We start from the raw sequence: 22774 nt of genomic DNA, 5'->3' as shown, positions 1-22774 counted from the left end.
AGGTGAAGATTTAAAAAATATGTGTGTGTGTATGTGTGTGTGTGTGTGTGTGTGTGTGTGTGTGTTTCTAGCATTAGTAATCCAGAATAAGCATCAATCATTTTCAGAAAAAAAATGGTATTTTTACTTCTGAAAGGCGAAGTTACCAAGTCTAGGCACTGAGATACAGCAGCAGATAAAATAGCCCCTTAGAACTAAGGTTCTTATGGGGGGAGATAGAGAGAAAACACATAAACAAATAAGCTCTCATTAGGGCTGTAAAAATGATAAAATTGAGTAAAGTGATAGAATGACTTGTGGGAGAGAGATTGATTTTAAGCAGGTTAGTCAGAGCCTTCCAAGCAGAAGGAAGAGCAGTGTTAAGGCCTGACTGACAGATGGATTTAGCATATTTGAGGTGGTTGGAGAAAGGTTAGCATGGCTGGAGATAATAAAAAAGGGGAGAAGTGGAAGGACATGGCGTGAGGGAGCCAGCCAGGGCCAGTTTGCACATGGAGGGTCTTTATGCACATGGTGAGGATTTGGGATTTTGTTTTGATCACAACGGGAAGCTGAGTTGGAGAAGCAAGAGCAGCAACAGAACGCACTTGGCATATTTGCAGACAAAGTAAAGCGCTGGCTGGAGGGGAGGCGTAGGTAGGGGAGTCATGTCTGAGAAGGCGGGAGAGGTATGTATTGATACAAAATTGTGAAATTATTTGAATACCAGGCTTAATAAATCAGGTACAGGATGGATAAGAAAAAAGGGTGGGAATTGGGGGAAGGGACAGGAAGGCAATAGGAGGATCAGTTAAAGGTTGTGAAATGGTAAAATCCTGCATAAGGGTGTGGACCTTGCATCAGGGTGTGGTAGAAAACATGAAAAGGAAAAAAGGCAAGGAGAGGGAGAGAGAAACTTCTTATTAAATATTTGTTTAGAAATAGAGAAATCAGATTTTCTTACTGATGGAATGTTAACCTATCAAAGAAAAATGGTGTTGTCTTATTTTAAATTGTTGATGCATTGCTGTTTGAAAGTCATTTTACTTCTTGTTCCCAAAGATTAAATAGAGAAAATCCTATATTTATAAAAGACTGCTCAAGAAAAACCTTAAATGTAGCTGGCTTTCTCCCTGAAGCAACGTATTTATTTGAAATACTAAGATGTTTTGAGAGTGTTTTGGAAATTGTGGAAACTTTTTTCAACCTAAGGAAGTTGGAAACTTTTCTCTTTAAATGTCGACTCCCAGAATGGTGTCCATGAGATAGATGCCAGTCCGGTGTTATTGTTTTAGTTGGCAATCAGTAGACAGCACAGATCTGAAGTACAACTACAGCAAAGCCAGGATTTTGGAAAGAATTTCCAGAGTGCATTTATTTAAGGTACTGTGGAAATTTTTGACCTTGATGTAGTGAGATCAGTTTCTCAAAGTGAGAAACTAAAAAAGTTTGTAAGTCCATTGACCTCCAGTATAAATATACTAAGATACACTCATATAAGGAATAAAGGTTGGAAACCTGAGAACTAAGGTTCTTATGGGGGGAGATAGATAGTAAACACTTCCAGAGGTTGGTAATTAAGAATGTCCCTGACTGGTCACAGAAAGTAGTTACACAATATTCATTGTATCAGTTGCAAATGTTTATGTCATAATCCTAACACCTTTCATTTAGGTAATCACTCAGTACACCTCTCTGGTTGACAGGTCAGTAAATTGAGACCCACAGAGGCATGTGATTTTTCTGAATCCAGGTCATCACAGTAGAGCCTGGGAGTCATACTGTCAGTACATGTTCTCACCCCGAAATGGTGGGTGGCCCTCAAAGTGAAGGTGCTAAGCAAATTTAATGTACAGCATGTTGCCCCTGGGGAAAATAAAGTTTGTAAACTTCTTTCTTGAGTTCTATTCTTAAGACTGGAGTTTTACAAATGAGAAATTAATGTGCCTCCATTCAAAAGGCATTTCATAATGAAGTTGACTGACTTTGTATGAAAAAAGTCTAAAATTCAAATGAGCAGGTTTATTGTCATTCTTGGTTCTAGATTATAGTGAGATCTTATTCATCTTGAAAAGTGATTGTGCCTTGCTGGCATCAAGAACAATTTTCTGTTTCTAGCTTGCAATTAGCTGTTCTACCAAAGGATCTCACACGGGACGGTGGCCCGGCGGGGGGGGGGGGGGGGGAGGCGGGGGGGGGGGAGTATTGCTGCTCACAAAGTTTGAAATGACCCACTTTATTTTTTTAAAAATATATATTTGTATTGATTTCAGAGAGGGAGAAAGAGATAGAAACATCAATGATGAAGAGAATCATTGATTGGCTGCCTCCTGCACATCCCCCACTGGGGATCGAGCCCACAACCTGGGCATGTGCCCTGACCAGAATCTAACCATGACCTCCTGGTTCATAGGTTGATGCTCAACCACAGCCACACAGGCTGGGCAGAAATGGCTCACTTTTAATCACATGCTTTATCTTTTAAATTCATGCACATTTTGTGTTCTTGGTACAATGTTTATATTTGTTTCAATATTAAAATTATTCAACTATTTAACATAGAAAAAATGGATGTTTCAGGAAGGTATATTTTATTTAGCTTGTAATGTCACATAACTGGCACACTGCCGCGCTATGCCTGAGGATATATGAACATACATCAATAGAAGGACTGAGGCTAGAGCGTTCTTTCCCAGCCACAGGCTCCCCTTACACACCACTCTAGTGTGTGCACATTGAATCCTCTATCACTTTTCTCAACCTCAAGGGTTTCCATGCCAGTCTCAATTAATTGTAGATTTTCTATTTTGGAGGGCTTTTGTGGGAGAAGGAGTTGGAGGTTTGACAACAGAAAAGAAGAAGAAAGCAGGAGGCAGAAAAGAAATGGAAGCTTTTGCTTTGAGACTGTGGGGAAAAGAAGAGAGCTGTGGGCAAGGAAAGCTGAGCCTTAAAGCTGGCCGCCTCCATCTGCAGGAGAAGGAGCTGAGCTGAGTGACACAGGGCTGGATGGCATGTGTTTTGGACCTATCTGAGCATCTCAAAATTTCAAATTGCTCCTTGTGTTTGGGAACATGTTGGGCACAACATTTGATAAAATGCATCAATTGGTTGCCTCCCACATGTGCCCCGACTGGGCTGGGGATCGAACTTGCAACCAAGGTACGTGCCCTTAACCAGGAATCGAACTGGAGACCTTTTGGTCCATGGGCTGATGCTCTAACCACTGAAAAAACCAACCAGGGTCTTAAAGCTCCTCACCTCCATGTTTGTGTTGGGGAGGGACTAACAAATTGCCCAGAGTACTATGCACTCAGGTTCTGAGTAAGTGCCTTGTGTGTTGTGTGAAGTGGGATAGAAACTGTTGAAATGAAGGAGATGTCAAAAAGAGAGACTGGTTTCTTTTTTAGTGTATCCAAAACTTTTGGATTTCAAGATATATTAGTTTCAGCACACAGCATAATTATATAGTGATATCCTATATAATAAAAGCCTAATATGCTAAGTATCCAGTCATCCAGTCTGCTGTTCAACCAATCAAAGTATAATATGCTAATGATATGCTAAGGCTGCTCAACCGCTTGCTATGACATGCACTGACCACCAGGGAGCAGAGAGTTGACTGGTCGGCCAGTTGCTATGACGTGCACTGACCACCAGGGGGTAGAAGCTCCGACTGGTAGGTTAGCTTGCTGCTGGGGTCTGGCTGATCAGAACTGAGTGAGATGGGCTGGACATGCCCTGGAGCCCTCCCGCGGTCCCTCCCCTGCTGGTCAACCTCTTGCGTCCCTCCCTGGCTGGCCAATCTCCTGCATCCCTCCCCGGCCCTGATCATGCACCGGTGGGGTCCCTCGGTCTGGCCTGCACCCTCTCGCAATCCAGGACCTATCAATATCAGACATTTCCATGGTTAAGAGATTGGATTTGTATTATTCTAACATATTATTTAGAACCATGACTATAATAGAATGTATTAATGTTTTTGAGAATTCCTATGAATATTGCTTGCAGGTGTTATAGAAAATGTATCATTACCACTCTTTCTCTAACCTCTCCTCAGTAGTGAGTCTGGTGAAAAGGTCTTGTGTTGGGGAGAACTTTTGTTTTTATGAGAAAGGTTGGAGTAGTGCTATCTATCTATCTATCTATCTATCTATCATCTATCTATCTATCTATCTATCTATCTATCTATCTATCTATCTATCAAAAGAGGCAGTATGCAAATTAGCCGGGACGCCATAACATCAAGACCGCTCAGGAGGAGGCTCGCGCACAGGTGGGTGGGAGGGGACTGCGTGCGCGGTGAGGCAAGCCATGGATGGCGCAGGCCCGGAGAGAACAGGGCCTGCCTGCCAGCCATGCGTGCTGGCGGTCCCGCCTCTGTGCGTGAGCTGCAGAGGAAACACCTTTTCTGACCGCTCGTTGGCTAAGCTCCCCATATGCCACTTTCAGTGTTCTTGGTAACTTGGGTAATAAGAATCCAAGAAGGTGAGCTAGGGTTTTTCCACCTCACTCCTAGAGGAAAAAACCAAGGTCTGCTGCTGGAGCGGCTAAGAAATGTCGTATCCTGCCCTAGCCGGTTTGGCTCAGTGGATAGAGCCTCTGCCTGCCGACTGCAGGGTCTGGGTTTGATTCTGGTCAAGGGCATGTACCTAGGTTGCAGGCTCCTCCCTGGCCAGGGCCCAGGTCGGGGCTCATGCAGGAGGCAACCAATCGAAGTGTCCCTCTCACATTGATGTTTCTCTCTGTCTCTCCCTCTCTCTTCCACACTCTCTAAAAATCAATGGAAAAATATCCTCAGGTGGGGATAAAAAGAAAGAAAAAAGAAATATCATATCCTATGAAAGAGACATCTTGAAAATGCCTAAAGAAAGTTGTCATTTTTTCGTGATAAAGGGACTGGAGTTCATGTTGATGAAAACACCTTGGCGGCTGCCGCGGCCAGCACTGGCAGCAGCAGTGGGGTGATGGGGCGGCGCCTTCCCCTGATCAGCCCGGTCTCCTCCAGCAGAGGGAGGCCAGACTGCAGCTTAGGCCCTCACCGGGCCTCTAGTCTGTAATAGAGTGGAAGAAATTGGTTTACTACCTCATTTAAAAATAGCTGAGTTCAGTGATCCTAACTGCTCAAGTACTTTACAGCTTTGGGGAAAAGACATCTTTTATTAAAATTGAAAATGCCAGTGTAATGCTGGCCTGACTTTTGTTTTTAAACTTTTATTTCTACAGAGATAGTGATCATACTATTAGATATATGGTGCTCCGGGGCTGGAGAGGGTCAGGAGGTGGCTAAGATTAATGACAGATGTGGAGCAGCCCATCATGGTGTATAAGCAGCAGCTGCAACACTAGTAGTGAAGCACTTTTCCACATACCTTTCTGAAAAGGTAGATGTATTCTTTCAATCTCATGCATATTGCCCTCTCCCCTTCTCCAATCTGGTTTCTTAAACTAAACCAACTACCCCTCAATATGCTGATTACTTGATTTTTTTCCCCATAAGGAATTTCCTCTTGTGTATAAACGCTCAGGCTATGAGTGGGTGGTTTTTGGCATTACTTCTCTATTAGCTCCCTGTCAGGAAGTTCAGCCAGGGGTTGGAGTGATTGCTAAACACAGAGGACTTCCCAGTACCCATTTTTAAGAGTGAATAATAAATGACTCCTGGGAACTTTGAAACTCATCCTTCATCACAAGTGTTATTTTGAAACCCACACAGTAGACTCTTGTTTTGTTCACTTCCAAATAAAGCTTTTGTGTCACATGATTTCCAGACTAAGTCGTATTGTATAGAAAAAGGAAGATTAGTTCCTATGTGTCATGTTCCATTTTAACAGTCCCTGTAAGTAACAGTTTAAGTCCTATTTATATAGTGTTCTTACATGGGTGCTGATATTTGTGTTTTTTTGGTGTGGTTTCTTTTTTTTTTGAGTCATTTCAAGTTCCACTTGGCACATTATCTGACAGCTTGTACCCCTCAACCTCCCTGCCTTAGTCCATTGAGAAATTAACCAAGTGCCAAAATTATTTCTATATTTGGTCTTTGTCTCTAATTGCAAGTGCAGTATTGGGGTTATGAGTCCTCAGAAATTTTCAGCCTAGCCTGCACTCTCTCCAATCTGGGGTCCCTCTCACAATCCAGGACTGCTGGCTCCCAACTGCTCGCCTGCCTGCCTGCCTTTCTAATTGCCCCTAACTGCTTCTGCCTGCCAGCCTGATCACCCCCTAACCACTCCCCTGCCAGCCTGATTGATGCCTAACTGCTCCCCTGCCAGCCTGTTTGCCCCTAACTGCCCTCCCCTGCAGGCCTGGTCACCCCTTACTGCCCTCCCCTGCAGGCCTGGTCACCCCTTACTGCCCTCTCCTGCAGGCCTGGTCACACCTAACTGCCCTCCCCTGCAGGCCTGGTTCCCCCCAACTGCTCTCTCCTGCAGGCCTGGATCCCCCCCAACTGCCCTTCCCTGCAGGCCCGGTCGCCCCCAACTTCCCTCCTCTGCTGGCCTGGTCACCCCTAACTGCCCTCCCCTGCAGGCTTGATCATCTCCAACTGCCCTCCCTTGCAGGCCTGGTCCCTCCCAACTGCCCTCCCCTGCTGGCCTGATCACCCACAACTGCCTTCCCTTGCAGGCCTGGTCCCTCCCAACTGCCCTCCCCTGCTGGCCATCTTGTGTCCACATGGGGGGCAGCCATCTTTGACCACATGGGGGCAGCCATCTTGTGTTTTGGAGTGATGGTCAATTTGCATAGGATAGAGGCCTAGTGTACGTGTGGGGGCCAGCTGATTTTCCTTGAAGGGTGTCCCGGATCAGGGTGGGGGTTCCCTTGGGGCAAGGGGCGGCCTGGGCGAGGGGCCTGTGGTGGTTTGCAGGCCGGCCATGCCCCCTGGCGACCCAAGCAGAGGCCCTGGTATCTGGGATTTATTTATCTTCTATAATTGAAACTTGAGTGGAGCCAAGCCTCCTGCTTGCTCCTTGGCCGCAGCCATTTTTGTTGGGATTTATTTATCTTCTATAATTGAAACTTTGTAGCCAAGGCAGGCCAGGGCTGCAGAAGCTAGGCTTCCTCCATCGCTGGGGGCAATTCAAGCCTCCTGCTCTCTCCAGCTCCATGGCTGCCGCCATTTTTGTTGGGATTTATTTATCTTCTCTAATTGAAACTTTGTAGCCTTGAGTGGAGGCCTGGGCTGGCCAGGGTGGCAGGGAAGCTTGGCTTTCTCCATTGCTGGGGAAACCCAAGCCTCCTGCTTGCTGCAGTTCTGTGGCCGCAGCCATCTTGGTTGGGTTAATTTGCATACTTGCTCCTGATTGGCTGGTGGGCATGGCATGTGGGTGTAGGGCAGTGATAGTTAATTTGCATATTACTCTTCTATTAGATAGGCTAAATAAGTATTTTCCCACTTCACTTTTTACTTCTGCCCCTACTTACAAGCTGTTTATTTATAACAACAATAAAGTGAAGCTCAGATTACTGTTGGAGGCATTGACCGTCAGTTGTAGCGGTACTATATGACCTTAACAGTGACTGTGAACATTGGAACTGGCTGCAGGCTCTGCCTAATCTGTTTCCATCTGTTTTGGATTGCTCCTTGGTCAGCCAGAAAAGAAGTCCAGGGTATCATGAAGTGGTGGGCCAAAAAAAAATTTCTTGTTGCAGTTGTCCTGATTTTTAAATTAGTGCCACCCGTTCTTCCCTCTTTCCCCTGACCACAAGCACATACCCATTTGATGATGTACTTACTTTCAGGGATACAATGTCACCACTCTGTATAGCCCTGGGCTTCTGATCTTGCCTAGAACAAAGAATTTCAAGTCTTAAAATCGATAGTAAAGCTCTGGTATTTAAACCATCCCTGGGAGAAAGACATGTGGTTCAAATTAGGGTCTGCTGCTGTGTATTAAGGGAAAGGGATCTAAGATACATTTCAGCCTGCAGACAAATGCTAACCAACCAACCAGGGTGTTTGGGGATTGGAAAAAAAATTTAACAAATTATGTTAGGAGCCATTAGTAAGTGGAGAAATAAATTACCATAAGGCCACATGGTGAGAACAACTCCACCCAATGGCTTCTGTTGAGTACCCATCTTAACCAGTTTCTTCTGTTGTTTCTCCCTCTTCTTCTGTAACTTTAGAATATTCATCATTTTAATGCTGAAGCTGTAGGTTATAAATCTTTCCTGTTGCCAGTAAATAAAAGTAAGGGATATAAAGTAGCTTTTCAGGCATTTCCTACCTGAGAATTTTCAGAAACGAACTGTTCAATATTTTATTTTTTATTTAAGATGATACTTTAAAGTCTTTATAATTATAGAATAATATAAGCATATTATAGGAAATTTAAACAATAAAAGATTTTTAAATATTTAAACTGGAATCCCACATCCAAAACTTATCATTTTGAGTGTATTTCTTTTGTTCTTTATGTATTTTTCCATAATTATAGTCAGTGTATATGTAATTTTATGTGCAGTTTTTATCCTTTATATTATATCAGATGTTTCCTCATGCTTCTTCATATAATCATTTTTAATGATTGCATATCAAGTATATATGTCATAATGTACTAATTTATTCCATATTGGTGATATTTTTCTTTTCTAAAATTTATTTTTAATTTATAGTTGACACAGTATTATGTTTCAGGTGTAAAACATATGACTAGACATTTATATAACTTCATCAGTCTAGTACCCATCTGACACCACAGATAGCTATCCTATGTAATACAGAGCTAATATGCAAATGGTTGTTGCACCTTCACGCCCTCACGCCCTTGTGCCGGGGCCGGGGGACCTGAGGCCAGGCCAGGGGACCTGAGGTTGCAGCCCTTGCTCTGCAGGGCCGGCCCAGTCTGGGTCTCGCGTGATTTTGAGGCATGCACAGGTGGGCGGGTACTTGACTTGGGGTGCCACAGTGCGCCCCAGATTGCCAGGAGGGAGATTTTCATATATATGTTACTAATTTCCTTTCATATCTGACACTTTTATTATAGAGAAAAGGCAAATAGCAATATTAAAATATTTCCTCTAATTCCCTTTTAATGTGCACAAATTTCATGCACCGGGCCACTAGTTACACTATAATTGACTATATTTCCTATCCTATACCTACATCCTCGTGACTATTTCTTTTTTTGTTTTTTTAATTTTTATTTATTTTAGAGAAAGGGAGGAAGGAAGAGAAGGTAGAAGCAAGGGAGGAAGAGAGAGAAACATCAATTTGTTGTTCTACTCATTTATGCATTCACTGGTTGATTCTTGTATGTGCTCTGACCAGACCTTGGCATATCGGAAGGACATTCCAACCCACTGAGCTGCCCACCAGGATATTTTATTTTATTTTTAATTACAGTTTACATTCAGTATTACTTTGTATTAGTTTCAGGTGTACAGCATAGTGGTTAGACAATCACATACTTCACCAAGTGACCCCCTCAGTGTTTCAAACCCCACTTGGCAATATTACTGACTAGATTCCCTGTACTGTACTTTACATCCTCATGACTATATTGTAACTACCAACCTGTACTTATCAATCCCTTCACCTTTTTCAATCAGCCCCCTTAAACACCCTCCCCTCTGGCAGTGTCAGTCTGTTCTCTGAGTCTGTTTTGTTCATTTATTCTTTAGATTTCACATGTAATTGAAATCATATGGTATTTGTTTTTCTTTGACTATTTCACTTAGCATAATACTCTTTAAGGAATAAGAACAATACTTGAAATAACTGTAGGAGACCCCTGTACAGGACTAGAAGATTTTTGCTTGGTATGCAATCTATACTAATAAAAGGATAATATACTAATTAGACCAGATAGACCAGTCGTCTTCCGGATGTCATTTTGACGTCCTTCCTGACAAAGCCAGGGCTCCTGGGTGCCTGCCCAGGCAGTGCCACCTGGGGTCCCAGGTGCCTTCAGCTGGCCCGGGCGAAGCTGGCCCGGGTCCCGGGTGCCTGCAGCTGGCCAGAGGGAGGGAAGCCCGGGTCCCAGTTGCCTGCAGCTGGCTGGAGGAAGGAAACCTGGGTCTCGGGTGTGGGGGCCGAGGCAGAGGCAGTTAGGGGTGATCAGGTAGGCAGGTGAGCAGTTAGGGGCGATCAGGCAGGCTGGCAAGTGGTTAGGGGCAATCGGGCAGGCAGGCAGAGGCAGTTAGGAGCCAGTGGTCCCAGATTGCGAGAGGGTGCAGGCCAGGCTGAGGGACCACCCCCATGCACAAATTTTGTGCAACAGGCCTCTAGGCCTATATAATAAAGAGCTAATATGCAAATGGTCATCATGCCCTCACACTGTCATGCCATAACAGCTCAGGCTCAGACACTCAACACTGGGGAGAGAAGAATGGGGACCAGCCAGGCACAAATGAGTTCACGGGAGAGAATGGGGACCAGCCAGGCTGCGGCCCAGGTGAAGGACAAGCAGCCCTCCCTCGGTCCCGGGTACCAGCGGCTGTGCCCGGGAGAGGGACAAGCCATCTGCAGTCCCGGGCGCCAGTGCCTGGGGCTGCGGCCCGGGAGAGGGGTGAGCCGCCCACCCTGCGGTCCCAGGCGTCAGGGGCTGTGCCTGCCCCTCCACCTGTGACCCGGGAGAGGGACAAGCCACCCACCCTGTGGTCCTGGGCACCTGCAGCTGCAGCCCAGGCGAAGCCACCTGCCCACGGTCCCCTGCAACTGCGGCTGGCCCGGGCGAAGCCGGCCTGGGTCCCGGATGCCTGCAACCGGCCGGAGGAGGGAATCCTGGGTCCCAGGTGCGGGGCGAGGCAGAGGCAGTTAGGGGTGATCAGGGCAGCAGGGGAACAGTTAGGGGCGATCGGGCCAGTAGGGGAGCAGTTAGGTGTGATAAGGCAGGCAGGCAGAGGTGGTTGGAGCAATCAGGTAGGCAGAGGTGGCTAGGGGCGATCAGGCAGGCAGGCAGGCAAGCATTTAGGAGCCAGCAGTCCCCGATTGCGAGAGGCAGTCGGACATCCCCCGAGGGGTCTTGGATTGGAGAGGGTGCAGGCCAGGGTGAGGTATCCCCCGTCGCCCCCGTGCACGAATTTCATGCACTGGGCCTCTAATCTATATCTATATCTATATATCTATATCTATATATCTATATCTATATCTATATCTATATCTATATCTATCTATCTATCTACCTATCTATCTATATATAAAAGACTAATATGTAATGTGTCCTTGCGGGAGTTCGACCAGGAAACTGGGAGTTCTATCGCTTGCTATGACGTGTGCTGACCACCAAGGGGCAGCACAGAACAAAGGAAGGCCCTGGCCAGCAGCCGGAAGGAAGGCCCCGATCGGCCCTGATCGCCGGCCAGGCCTAGGGACCCTACCCATGCATGAATTTTGTGCACCGGGCCTCTAGTAGGAAATAAGAGCAAAGGGGTGGGGCTTTTGGATGAATCTTGTTGTTGGTCATTGGGTCTAGCTGTGGAAACTAGCTGTTGTCTATGACATGCTGTGGAAGCAGGTGCTTCCTCAGATGTGGCCTCTCTAATTGTCAGGGCGTAATCATATCATTCATTCTTGTGCACTCATTTCTCATATAAACACCTATTGACAATCTTAGCCTGTAGCCATAGCTTAAGATAGTTCTCTTTGATATCACCTCCTTTGCAAAGATTTCCTGTTTGGTAGATATAATAAACAAGCACATGCCATTAACTTTGTGCCTCCCCTGCCCAGCAGCGTGAAAGGATAGAAAGGTTATTATCTACACATAGAGCATTTGTGATTCAAGTGAGAAATTTCCTGTATATTTTCAGGTACTTATTAGGAAAATTTAAAGTCAACTGGTTTTAATGCATTGTTTGGCCTCCTTTTAACCAAAGAGACATTTATTTTCCATTGAGGAATGAGAGCATTTGATTTCTCAAAGAAGTAACTAGAATGGGATTCTAATAATGGCCCTCACCTCTACCCCCTTGTATCATTAGGTTAATTTTAGAACCTTAGGAGGGATCGCAAGGAGGTAGTGGCTCCTAGCTGGCCAGCTGCCATTATCAGTATGAGGTGGTGATGAGAGGATTGGCCCAGTGACTTTATTACAGTTCAGTTTAGTGGCCCTTTCTTGAATCCCTGCTGTGTATGAAAACACTGTGTAGGTTAGGACAAATGAAAATATATCTCTCCCACTTACTGACTCTTTGAGGGAATAAACACAATAATATAACTAAGTGTGATATAAGGGATGTAGAGGTATAAACAAAGGACGTGGAGGCACAGAGGAGGAAGCCATAGGCATGGTATTTGTGGTGGATGTCAGTTAAGGCTTCATACAGGAAGTAATACTTGACTGGACCTTGAAACAGAGTGATATTTCAAATGTGGAAAGGAAAGATAAAGGCAAGGCCCAGAAAGGAAATAGCAAAAGTAAGGCACATGAACACAGGATATAAGTAGGCTATTAATACTAGAATGACCAGGGATAGGTGGGAAAGGTAAGGTGGAATTGGATGGTGAAGGACCTTAAATGACAGTGCTGAGAAGTTTAGACTAATCTGTAAGCAGAACGGAGCCACCAAATGTTTTTGAGCAAGTAGGTAACAATATGATTTGTGTAACATTCATTGTGCAATGAATGGTTGGCTTAGGACTAATAGGTACAGGTAATAAGCAATAGCATCAATCTATGTCAGAGATGATAAGAGTATGAACTGAGATGGTGGGGATGTAAAGAGAAAGGAGGAGATGGATTCAGGGCACAGTTACGGGGTAGGAGAAGTCGAGTTTTACCAGTTTAAACTAGGCAGTGAGGAAGGAAAGAACGGTGACTCTTGTGTGCCTAGTGACTGGGTTGGGAATGCCATTGATGACCATGGGGATAGCACTGGAAGAGCAGGCTTGATTTTGGGAAATGGTGAGTTGGATGAGTTTGAGGTGTTTCTTTCTAGGCAAGGATTAGAAGTTCATGCCAAGAACTTAAGAGTTGCAACTTGAGTCAGAGATACAAATCTGGAGAGTTATTACCAAATAAATGAGAGTAGGAACTATGGTACCAGAAGAGTTAACCCTGAGAACAAATGTCGAGCCAGGACAGAGTCAGCGCCTGCCTCTTGAGATAGAGCTCACCTTCTGTAGGTGGGAGAAAGAAGAAAACCAGACAGCAATGGGGATAGGGTTGTTAATGAGAGTAAAACTAGGAAGGGGAAGACTTTCAGATGCTGTGACCTCAGGGAACGTGGGAGGTCTGGGGCAGGAGGGAATTCCAGTGTGGCATACATAGGAGTTGTTCGTATAAATAGTGATAAACATAAAAGTACTTATAAGTCAGTGACTCGCTATGCTTTGGCCTGCCATGCTTGCTCATTTTCTTAGTATTCCTCCCCAAACTTCATTCCTTCTATCTGCCATCTACTCTCTTCTGTTTTTAATATATGTGTATATATATAATTGATTTCAGAGAGGAATGGAGAGGGTGAGAGAGAGAATGTTATACAAATCATATCGTTACCTTCTTGCTCAATGATGATAGAGAATCACTGATTGGCTGCCTCCTGCATGTCCCCTACTGGGGATTGAGCCCACAACCCAGGCATGTGCCCTTGACCAGAATCGAACCCAGGACCCTTCAGTCCGCAGGCCAACCCTCTATCCACTGAGCCAAACTGGCTAGGGCTCTCCTCTCTCTTTAAACAGTGGGAGGTGGAGACAAGAAGGAGGGAAGTTGAAGCTAAAATGTAACCATTTTTTGTTCAGTCTACATATATAAAAGGCTAATATGCAAAGTGTCCCCTCAGGAGTTCGACCAGGAGACTGGGAGTTTGCTTGCTCGCTATGATGTGCGCTGACCACCAGAGGGTGGTGCAGAATTAAGAAAAGCCCTGGTCGGCAGCCAGCAGCTGGGGAAGGGAGACCCCGGCCAGCAGCCAGAAGGCCCCGATTGGCCCTGATCACCGGCCAGGCCTAGGGACCCTACCCGTGCACAAATTTCATGCACTGGGCCTCTAGTTTATAAACAAGTTGCATATTCTTTATTTTGAATAAACAGCTTTAATAATTCTATATAATAAAGAGGTAATATGCACATTGACCCTCACACCCTCACAAGATGGCTGCCTACGACCAGGCTGGCAGGGGTTAGTGAGGGACGACAAACGACTGAACAAGCAGGCTGCCTGGGGTGAACAGGCCGGCAGGGGTTAGTGAGGGACGACCAAACGACTGAACAAGCAGGCTGTGTGAGGTGAACAGGCCGACAGGGGGGTTAGTGAGGGACGACCAAACGACTGAACAGCACATGGGGCGACCAGGCTGGCAGGAGGGAGTGTTGCAGGCGACCAGGCCAGCAGTGGGAGGGGGGCAGTTAGGGGTGACCAGGCCAGCAGAGGGGGGCAGTTGGGGACAACCAGGCTGGAAGGGGGGGGCAGTTAGGGGCGGGCAGGCAGGCAAGTGAGCAATTCGGAGCCAGTGGTCCAGGATTGTGAGAGGGTTGTCCGACTGCCGGTTTAGGGGATCGGGCCTAAACTGGCAGCCAGACATCCCCCAAGGGGTCCCGGATTGGAAAGGGTGCAGGCTGGGATGAGGGGACCCCCCCCCCCCATTCATGAATTTCATGCACTGGTCCTCTAGTCCTATATAATAAAGAGCTAATATGCAAATGGTTATCACGCCCTCATGCCGTCATACTGTAACAGCTCAGACACTCAACACTGGAGAGAGAGGAATGGGGACCAGCCAGGCACAAATGAGCTCACCAGAGAGGAATGGGGACCAGCCAGGCACAAATGAGCTCACCAGAGAGGAATGGGGACCAGCCAGGCACAAATGAGCTCACAAGAGAGAAATGGGGACCAGCCAGGCACAAATGAGCTTGCGAGAGCGGAATAGGTACCAGCCAGGCTGTGGCCCAGGAGAGGGACAAGCCACTCGCCCCGCGGTTCCGGGTGCCTGTGGCTGTGGTCCAGGCGAAGCCATCTGCCCATGGTCTCCTGCGGCTGCGCTGGCCTGGGCGAAGCCGGCCTAGGTTCTGGGTGCCTGTGGCCAGCCAGAGGGAGGGAAGCCTGAGTCCCGAGTGCCTGTGACCAGCCAGAGGAGGGAATCCTGGGTCCTGGGTATGGGGCGAGGCACAGGCAGTTAGGGGTGATCAGGCCAGTAGGAGAGCAGTTAGGGGCGATCAGGCAGGCAGGCAGAGGTGGTTAGGGAGGATCAGCAGGCAGGTAGAGGTGGTTATGGAAGATCAAGCAGGCAGGCAGAGGGGTTAAGGGAGATCAGGCAGGTAGGCAGGCGAGCAGTAAGGAGTCAATGGTCCTGGATTGTGAGAGGCAGTCGGACATCCCCCAAGGGGTCCTGGATTGGAGAGGTGCAGGCCAGGCTGAGGGTCCCCCAATCCCTATGCATGAATTTCATGCACTGAGCCTCTAGTTCTATATAATAAAGAGCTAATATGCAAATGGTTGTCACACCATCATGCCCTCTTGCTGGGGACAGGGGACCTGAGGCCACACCCCCACCCCAGCACCAGGGCCAGGGGACCTGAGTCCGGGCCCCCCCATGCTGGGACTGGGAGACCTGTGGCCACACACCCTGCCCCAGCGCCAGGTCAGGGATTCTGAGGCTGCACCGTCTGCCCAGCGGGGCTTGACGGAGGACCTGAGGCTGCGCCTCCCCCTCACCTGGTGGTACTTGACGAGGGTGGGGCTGGCCGGGTCTAGGTCTTGCGCAATTTTGAGGCGCACGCAGGTGAGCAAGGACTTGACTCTGGGTCCCACAGCGTGCCCCAGACTTTTCCAGGAGGGAGATTTTCATATAAATTTATTAATTTTCTTTTAACTCTGACACTTGTATTATAGAGAAAGGGCAGATAGCAATATTAAAATATTTCCTCTAATTCCTTTTTAATGTGCATGAATTTCGTGTACCGGGCCACTAGTAAGGAGCTAATATGCAAATGGTCATCACGCCCTCACGTCGTCACACCCTCACGTCGTAACTGCTCAGACACTCAACACTGGGGAGAGAGGAGTGGGGACCAGCCAGGCACAAATGAGCTCGCAAGAAAGGAATGGAGACCAGCCAGGCTGCGGCCCAGGAGAGGGACAAGCCTCCTGCCCCATGGTCCCGGACCCCAGTGGCTGGGACTGCAGCCCGGGAGAGGGACAAGCCACATGCCCCACGGTCCCAGGTGCCAGTGGCTGCGCCTGCGCCTGCCCCTGCGGCCTGACCTGGGAGAGGGACAAGCTGCCCACCCCACAGTCCCCTGTGGCTTCAGCCGGCCCAGGCGAAGCCGGCCCCGGTCCTGGGTGCCTGCAGCTGGCCCAAGGGAGGGAAGCCTGGGTCCTGGGTGCCTACGACTGGCTAGAGGAGGGAATCCTGGGTCCCGGTGCAAGGTGAGGCAAAGGCAGTTAGGGGCGATCAGGCCAGTAGGGGAGCAGTTAGGGGTGATCAGGCAAGCAGGCAGAGGTGGTTAGGGGAGATCATGCAGGCAGGCAGGTGAGAGGTTAGGAGCCAGTGGTCCCGGATTGTGAGAGGCAGTCAGACATCCCCCAAGGGGTCCCAGATTGGAAAGGGTGCAGACTGGGATAAGGCCCCCACCCCCCGCCCCGTGCATGAATTTTGTGCACCGGGCCTCTAGCAATAATAATAATAATAATAATAATAATAATAACAATGTCACTTTGTCTGATTTTTAAAGTCAGTGTCTAAATGTGTTTGACATGGGAAGTAAAAGTAATAGGACATTTTGGGTCCAGTTGAGTAGGCTTATATGTATTTATGGTTCTCATATGGTCTTATCATTGATCATTATCCAATTTCATTTTCATCCTTAGAGGATCAAGTACACTTGTCTCACTCAGCCTAGGTTTTTGAAGGGAACAGTGCTTATTTTTCTGACATAAACCAATGATATTGTTAGTTACCCAGACAACTTTTGCATTCCAGCTCATCTATAGCTCTGTTATTTTAAGATTAAGTGCCTGGTTATATAATTTCTGAATGATCTCTTTTCACACTGAATATTCAAACTTAAGGACTCAGAACCTTTATTCCAGTGATTAGAAGCTAGTGTTTGCTAGGTTAAGATAACATGAGTTATGTTCATTTGTCGTTCTAGATTTTGGCTTCAGTAACCTTTTCACTCCTGGGCAGCTGCTGAAGACCTGGTGTGGTAGTCCTCCCTATGCTGCACCTGAACTCTTTGAAGGAAAGGAGTATGATGGGCCCAAAGTGGACATCTGGGTATGTGACTGCCTTCTCTTATGCCCATAACATTAATTACCCTGGACTGATGACAACTGTCTTCATCCCAGGAGACACAAAAAGTTGCATGAGAATTCAGATCTTGCTCACCTCTCTTTGAATTCCCAGTTCTTTTTTTCTTTTTTTTTAGAATTATTTATTTTTAAAAAAATATAATTTTATTGCCCTAATTGGTTTGGCTCAGTGGATAGAGCATTGGCCTGAGGACTCAAGGGTCCCAGGTTCGATTCTGGTCAAGGGCATGTACCTTGGTTGTGGGCACATCCCCAGTAGGGGGTGTGCAGGAGGCAGCTGATAGATGTTTCTCTCTCATCGGTGTTTCTGGCTCTCTCTCCCTCTCCCTTCCTCTGTAAAAAATCAATAAAATATATTTTAAAAAAATAGATATATATATAATTTTATTGATTTCAGAGAGGAGCGGAGAGGGAGAGGGAGATAGAAACATCAATGATGAGAGAATCATTGATCAGCTGCCTCCTGCACCCCACTTCTGGGAATCATGCTCACAATCTGGGCATGTGCCCTTGATCAAAATCGAACCCAGGACCCTTCAGTCCGCAGGCCAGCGCTCTGTCCACGGAGCCAAACCAGCCAGGGCTGAATTCCCAGTTCTTTATGCAATCTTTTCCCCAGCGGTTGTCTTAGGGATTGAGCCACAGATTTCAAACTCCCCCTTTGCCTGTGCAAAAAGAAAAAACCAAGGGCAATTGGGTGTGGGGGCCCTTGTCAAGAACAGATTCATTCTGTTGTTGCTACTTGCTATCTTCCTAGAGGATGAATACTGAGAGCAATTCTAGATTGCTCCTGCACATCCCAAACTAATGTCTGGAAGCAAAGAAGAATGTTAACGATTCTAAAGATGATTGGCCTTGACAATGCCCCATATTATTTCTCATAAATAAAAAAAGGAAGAAGAAATTTGTTCCATTATCTTGTGCGTGACTCACATATTCTTTAGACAAATGCTATAATGGCCTCTTTGTTTCCTCTGATGCGAATAATTGCATGCACTCTCTGTTTGGGATGCAGAGCCTTGGAGTCGTCCTCTACGTGCTTGTGTGTGGTGCCCTGCCATTTGATGGGAGCACACTGCAGAATCTGCGGGCCCGAGTGTTGAGTGGGAAGTTCCGCATCCCATTTTTTATGTCCACAGGTAAGGGTGTTGTCAACACACAGCTATGACTGGCTTCATGGAAAGTTAGACATGTTATCCTAGGAATTGAGTGATGGAGCATAAAGGGCCCATTTAACAACCTTTCTTAGCTCCAGTTTGCTGAATCGTTCCCTCTGGAGGGAAGGTTGGATAGGAGCCGTGTGCAGGCTTCAGCATCGGAGAGCTCTGCTAAGTTGGTCTGAGTTTGGCTCTGGGCTCTGCATATAGCAACTAGTGTTATGTGGCAAATTACTAAATCTTCTGAGCTTTATTTATGTTTATTCTTAAATCTAATTTAATTAATTTATGTTTTTAATCTTTGTTGTTAAAAGTATTACATATGTTCCCCTTTTTCCCCCATTGACCTCCTGCAGGCAGCCCCACCCCCCGCCCCAGACCTTTACCACCCTACTGTGTGTGCCCATGGGTTATATATATATTAATACAAGGTCTTTGGTTGATTACTTCTCACCCACCCTCCCTCCCCTGCCTTCCCTCCGAGGTTCCACACTGTTCCATGCTTCCATGTCTCTAGATCTACTCCATCTGTTTATTTTGCTAATTAGATTCCACATATGAGTGAGATCATGTGATACTTGTCTTTCTCTGACTGACTTATTTCGCTTAGCATGATACTCTCCAGGTCCCTCCATGCTGTCTCAAAGGGTAAGAGACCCTTCTTTCTTACTGCTGCATAGTATTCCGTGGTGTAAATGTACCACAGCTTTTTAATCCACTCTGCTACTAATGAGCAGTTGGGCTGTTTCCAGATTTTAGCTATGGTAAATTGTGCTGCTATGAACATAGGGGTGCATCCATCCTTTCTGATTGGTGTTTCAGGTTTCTTAGGATATATTCCTAGGAGTGGGATCACTGGGTCAAATGGCAGTGCCATATTTAATTTTTTGAGGAAACTCTGTACTGTTTTCCATAATGGCTGCACCAGTCTGCATTCCCACCAGCAGTGCACGAGGGTTCCCTTTTCTCCACATCCTCGCCAGCACTTGTCATTTGTTGATTTGTTGATGGTAGCCATTCTGACAGGTGTGAGGTGATAACTTATTGTCATCTTAATTTGCATCTCTCTGATGCTCGGTGACTTTGAGCATCCTATGTAATAAAATCCTAATATGCAAATTGATCAACAACCAGTTACTATGGTGCACACTGACCACTAGGGGGCAGATGCTCAATGCAGGAGCTGCCTCCTGGTGGTCAGTGTGCTCCCACAGGGGGAGCGCCGCTCAGCCAGAAGCCGGGCTGATGGCTGGTGAGTGCATCAGCAGTGGCGTGAGGATGTTCGACTGACGGCTTAAGCCTGCTTCCTCCAGGGAGCAGGCCTAAACCGTCAGTCAGACATCCCCCAAGGGGTCCCAGACTGCAAGAGGGCGCAGGCCAGGCTGAGGGACCCTCCCCCCCAGTGCACAAATGTCGTGCATTGGGCCTCTAGTTTTTTCATGTCTCTTGGCTATCTGTATGTCCTCTTTGGAGAAGTGTCTATTTAGGTCCTTTGCTTATTTTTTAATTTATTGGGTTTTTTTGTATCTAATTTTGTAAGTTTCTTATGAATTTTGGATATTAACCTTTTATCAGATATATCATTAGTGAATATATTCTCCCATTCAGTGGGTTGATGGTTTGCTTTGGTGTGCAAAAACTTTTTAGTTTGATATAGTCCCATTAGTTTATTTTCCTTTTGTTTTCCTTGCTTGAGGAGATATATCACAAAAAATACTGCTACGATAGATGTCTGATATTTTACTGCCTATGTTTTCTTTTAGGATTTTTATGGTTTTTAGTCTAACATTTAAGTCTTTAATCCATTTTGTCTTTATTCTTGTGTGTGGTGTAAAGAGGTGGTCTAATTTCATTTTTTGAACATATCTATACAATTTTCCCAGCACCATTTATTGAATAGGCTATCTTCACCCCATTGCATGTTTTTGCCTCCTGTGTCAAGTATTAACTATAAGTATTTTTTTTAAATGAGTGGTTAGTAGAATAAGTAGCTCTTAGAAAATTTTAACACTGGAAAGAGATACCAGATATCCAAAATCTAGGTTTTTCTTTATCACCATTAATATGCACATAAGAAAATAACATTTTAGCGACAATGCAGTAAGCAATCTACTTAGTTTTGCTTAATTATGACTTCATTTTAAGGAATAACATACAGAGTGTACGTCCATTTGGGTTGGACAAAATAGAGGCACATGGAAATTACATTTTAGAGTAACTGACTGTGTTCCTTAGAACTAATGATTTATAAATAGTATGTCAGATAATGATAAGTGCTTTGAGAACGGTAAATAGGGAAGGAGGTTAGGGACAGAAGCGGTAGATTATTTTATTTTATTTTATTTTATTTTTATTATTATTTTTTTTTTGCGGTAGATTATTTTAGAAAGTACAGCCAGGGAACCCCTTCCCTGAGAAAGCAACACTCCCACCCGCAGTGAAGGAGAGGTCCTGCTGTTCTACATTCTCACCAGAATTTGATGTTATCAGTGCTTTCAGTTTTTGATATTTTAATAGATATGTGGTAGTATTTTATTTTATTTTGCAATTCTCTAGTGACGTATGATGATGAGCAGTTTTACGTGCACATTTATCATCTATACTAGAGGCCCAGTGCATGAAATTCGTGCACAGTAGGGTCCCTAGGCCTGGCTGGTGATCAGGGCTGATCAGGTTCCCCGCCTCCCCACCTCCTCCTTCCCTTGCCACCTGTGCACTGCCACTGTGCAGTTCCTGCCCCCCTTTGCCCCCCTTGCTTCCCTGCCTCCTCCTTTCCTCGCTCCCTCAGCTCCCTGCCGTCACCGCTGGTTGCCCACCATGTTCCACGCTACCCCCTGGTGGTCAGTGCACGTCATAGTGAGTGATCGAGCTCCTGGTCAAATTCTCGAGGGGACACTTTGCATATTAGCCTTTTATATATATAGACATCTTATTTGGTGATATGTCTGTCCAAGTGTTCTGCCTACTTTTTAATTGAATTGTTTGTTTTCTTATTGTTGAGTCACTCTTTACTTTTGAAACACCTTTTTTCTTGTTGCTACTTAGACACCATGCTCTCCACTTTCCTCCTGTCTCTCTGGGTGCACCTTCTCAGTCTTCTCTCCAGATTCCTCGTTCTCTGTTCATCCTTTAACGCTTCCCTTCTTTGATCACCTTTCTGATCTGTCATACTGCCATGCCGCAGAGATCTCTGGGATGGATGTTCAGTCTCCAAATAGTGCGCAGTCAGCTCTCTGGCCCAGGCCTCTCCTCCAGGACGAAGGGCTGTGTATCTAACTAGTTGCTGCTGTGATTAGTGTCACTTTTATGCCTCCAATTCACATCCATGGAAATATTTTTGTTCTTTTGTTGTTGTTGTTCATCCTCACCCAAGGATATTTTCCCATTGATTTTTAGAGAGAGTGGAAGGGAAGGGGAGAGACACAGAGAGAAACATTGGTGTGAGAGAGAGACATCAATTGGTTGCCTCCCATAGGGGTGGAGAGTGAGCCTGCAATTGAGTTATGTGCCCTTGACTGGAATTGAACCCAGGACCCTTCAGTTGGAGGGCCACACTGTATTCACTGAGCCAAACCAGCTAGGGCAACGGAAACATTTTCAAAACGGAATTTAACTCCCCCTGTCCCCCAAATTTCTCTATTCTGTGTTCCCTAATTTAGTGAATGGCATCACCATCAGATGAAGGCAGAAACTAGTCTTGATTTCTCCTCTCTCATCACCGCCATCGCCTACCTAGTATAACCAAATCCTATAGATCCAACCCTCTGTTCCGATAGCAATTTCTGTGGTGGCCCTTGCCTAGATTCAATTGTCGCCAATAAATGGATTCATGGCTGCAGTTTTGCCCCTCTCTCATCTGATCTCCACACTGCTGCGTTAGTAATCTTTGCAAAGAATGAAAAATAAAGCCCCCCCCCCCCACACACACACACAGCTGATCATGTCCCTTTCCAGCTTCACTTTGTCAGTGGTTTATCACTGCCTTTAGGCTGAAGTTTACTCCTTACAGCAACTAGAGTGCTAACTCTCAAACATTTATTTTATTTTATTTTTTTTAATTTCTTTATTAAGGTATCACATATTTGTCCTCGTCCCCCCATTCCCATCCCACACCCCTCCCCACACATGCCCCCACCCCCCTGTTGTCCTTAACCGCTGGTTAGGCTCATATGCCTGCACGCAAGTCCTTTGGTTGATCTCCCCCTTTACCCCCACCCTTTCCTACCCTCCCCCTGAGGCCCGACAGTCTGATCCATGCCTCCTTGTTTCTGGGTCTGTTCTTGTTCATCAGTCTATGTTGTTCATTATTTCCCCTAGATGAGTGAGATCATGTGCTATTAGAAATACACTTATAAGAACCGAAAATGAGACAAGCAATAATGGTTATGGTGACAGGCAAATAATTGCATTTTATTTATTTGAATTAAGTTTTCTTTTTT

General features: G+C 46.0%; 1 protein-coding gene across 2 annotated transcripts in view; it reads left to right on the top strand.

The window, feature by feature from the left end:
* SIK3 (SIK family kinase 3) overlaps nt 1-22774 on the top strand; it is a gene marked incomplete at its 5' end in the record, with an annotated part of 279640 nt that overhangs the window by 202225 nt on the left and 54641 nt on the right. For both annotated transcript variants that reach the window (XM_079788490.1, XM_079788489.1), the window contains 2 exons: nt 17019-17143; nt 18194-18317. In XM_079788490.1, the coding sequence (XP_079644616.1) occupies nt 17019-17143; nt 18194-18317 (249 nt within the window). The remainder of the gene's footprint in view (nt 1-17018; nt 17144-18193; nt 18318-22774) is intronic.

Source organism: Cnephaeus nilssonii (genome assembly GCF_951640355.1).
Source record: "Cnephaeus nilssonii genome assembly, chromosome: 13".
Taxonomy (NCBI): Eukaryota; Metazoa; Chordata; class Mammalia; order Chiroptera; family Vespertilionidae; genus Cnephaeus; species Cnephaeus nilssonii.
This window is presented reverse-complemented; position numbering and strand designations above follow the sequence as displayed.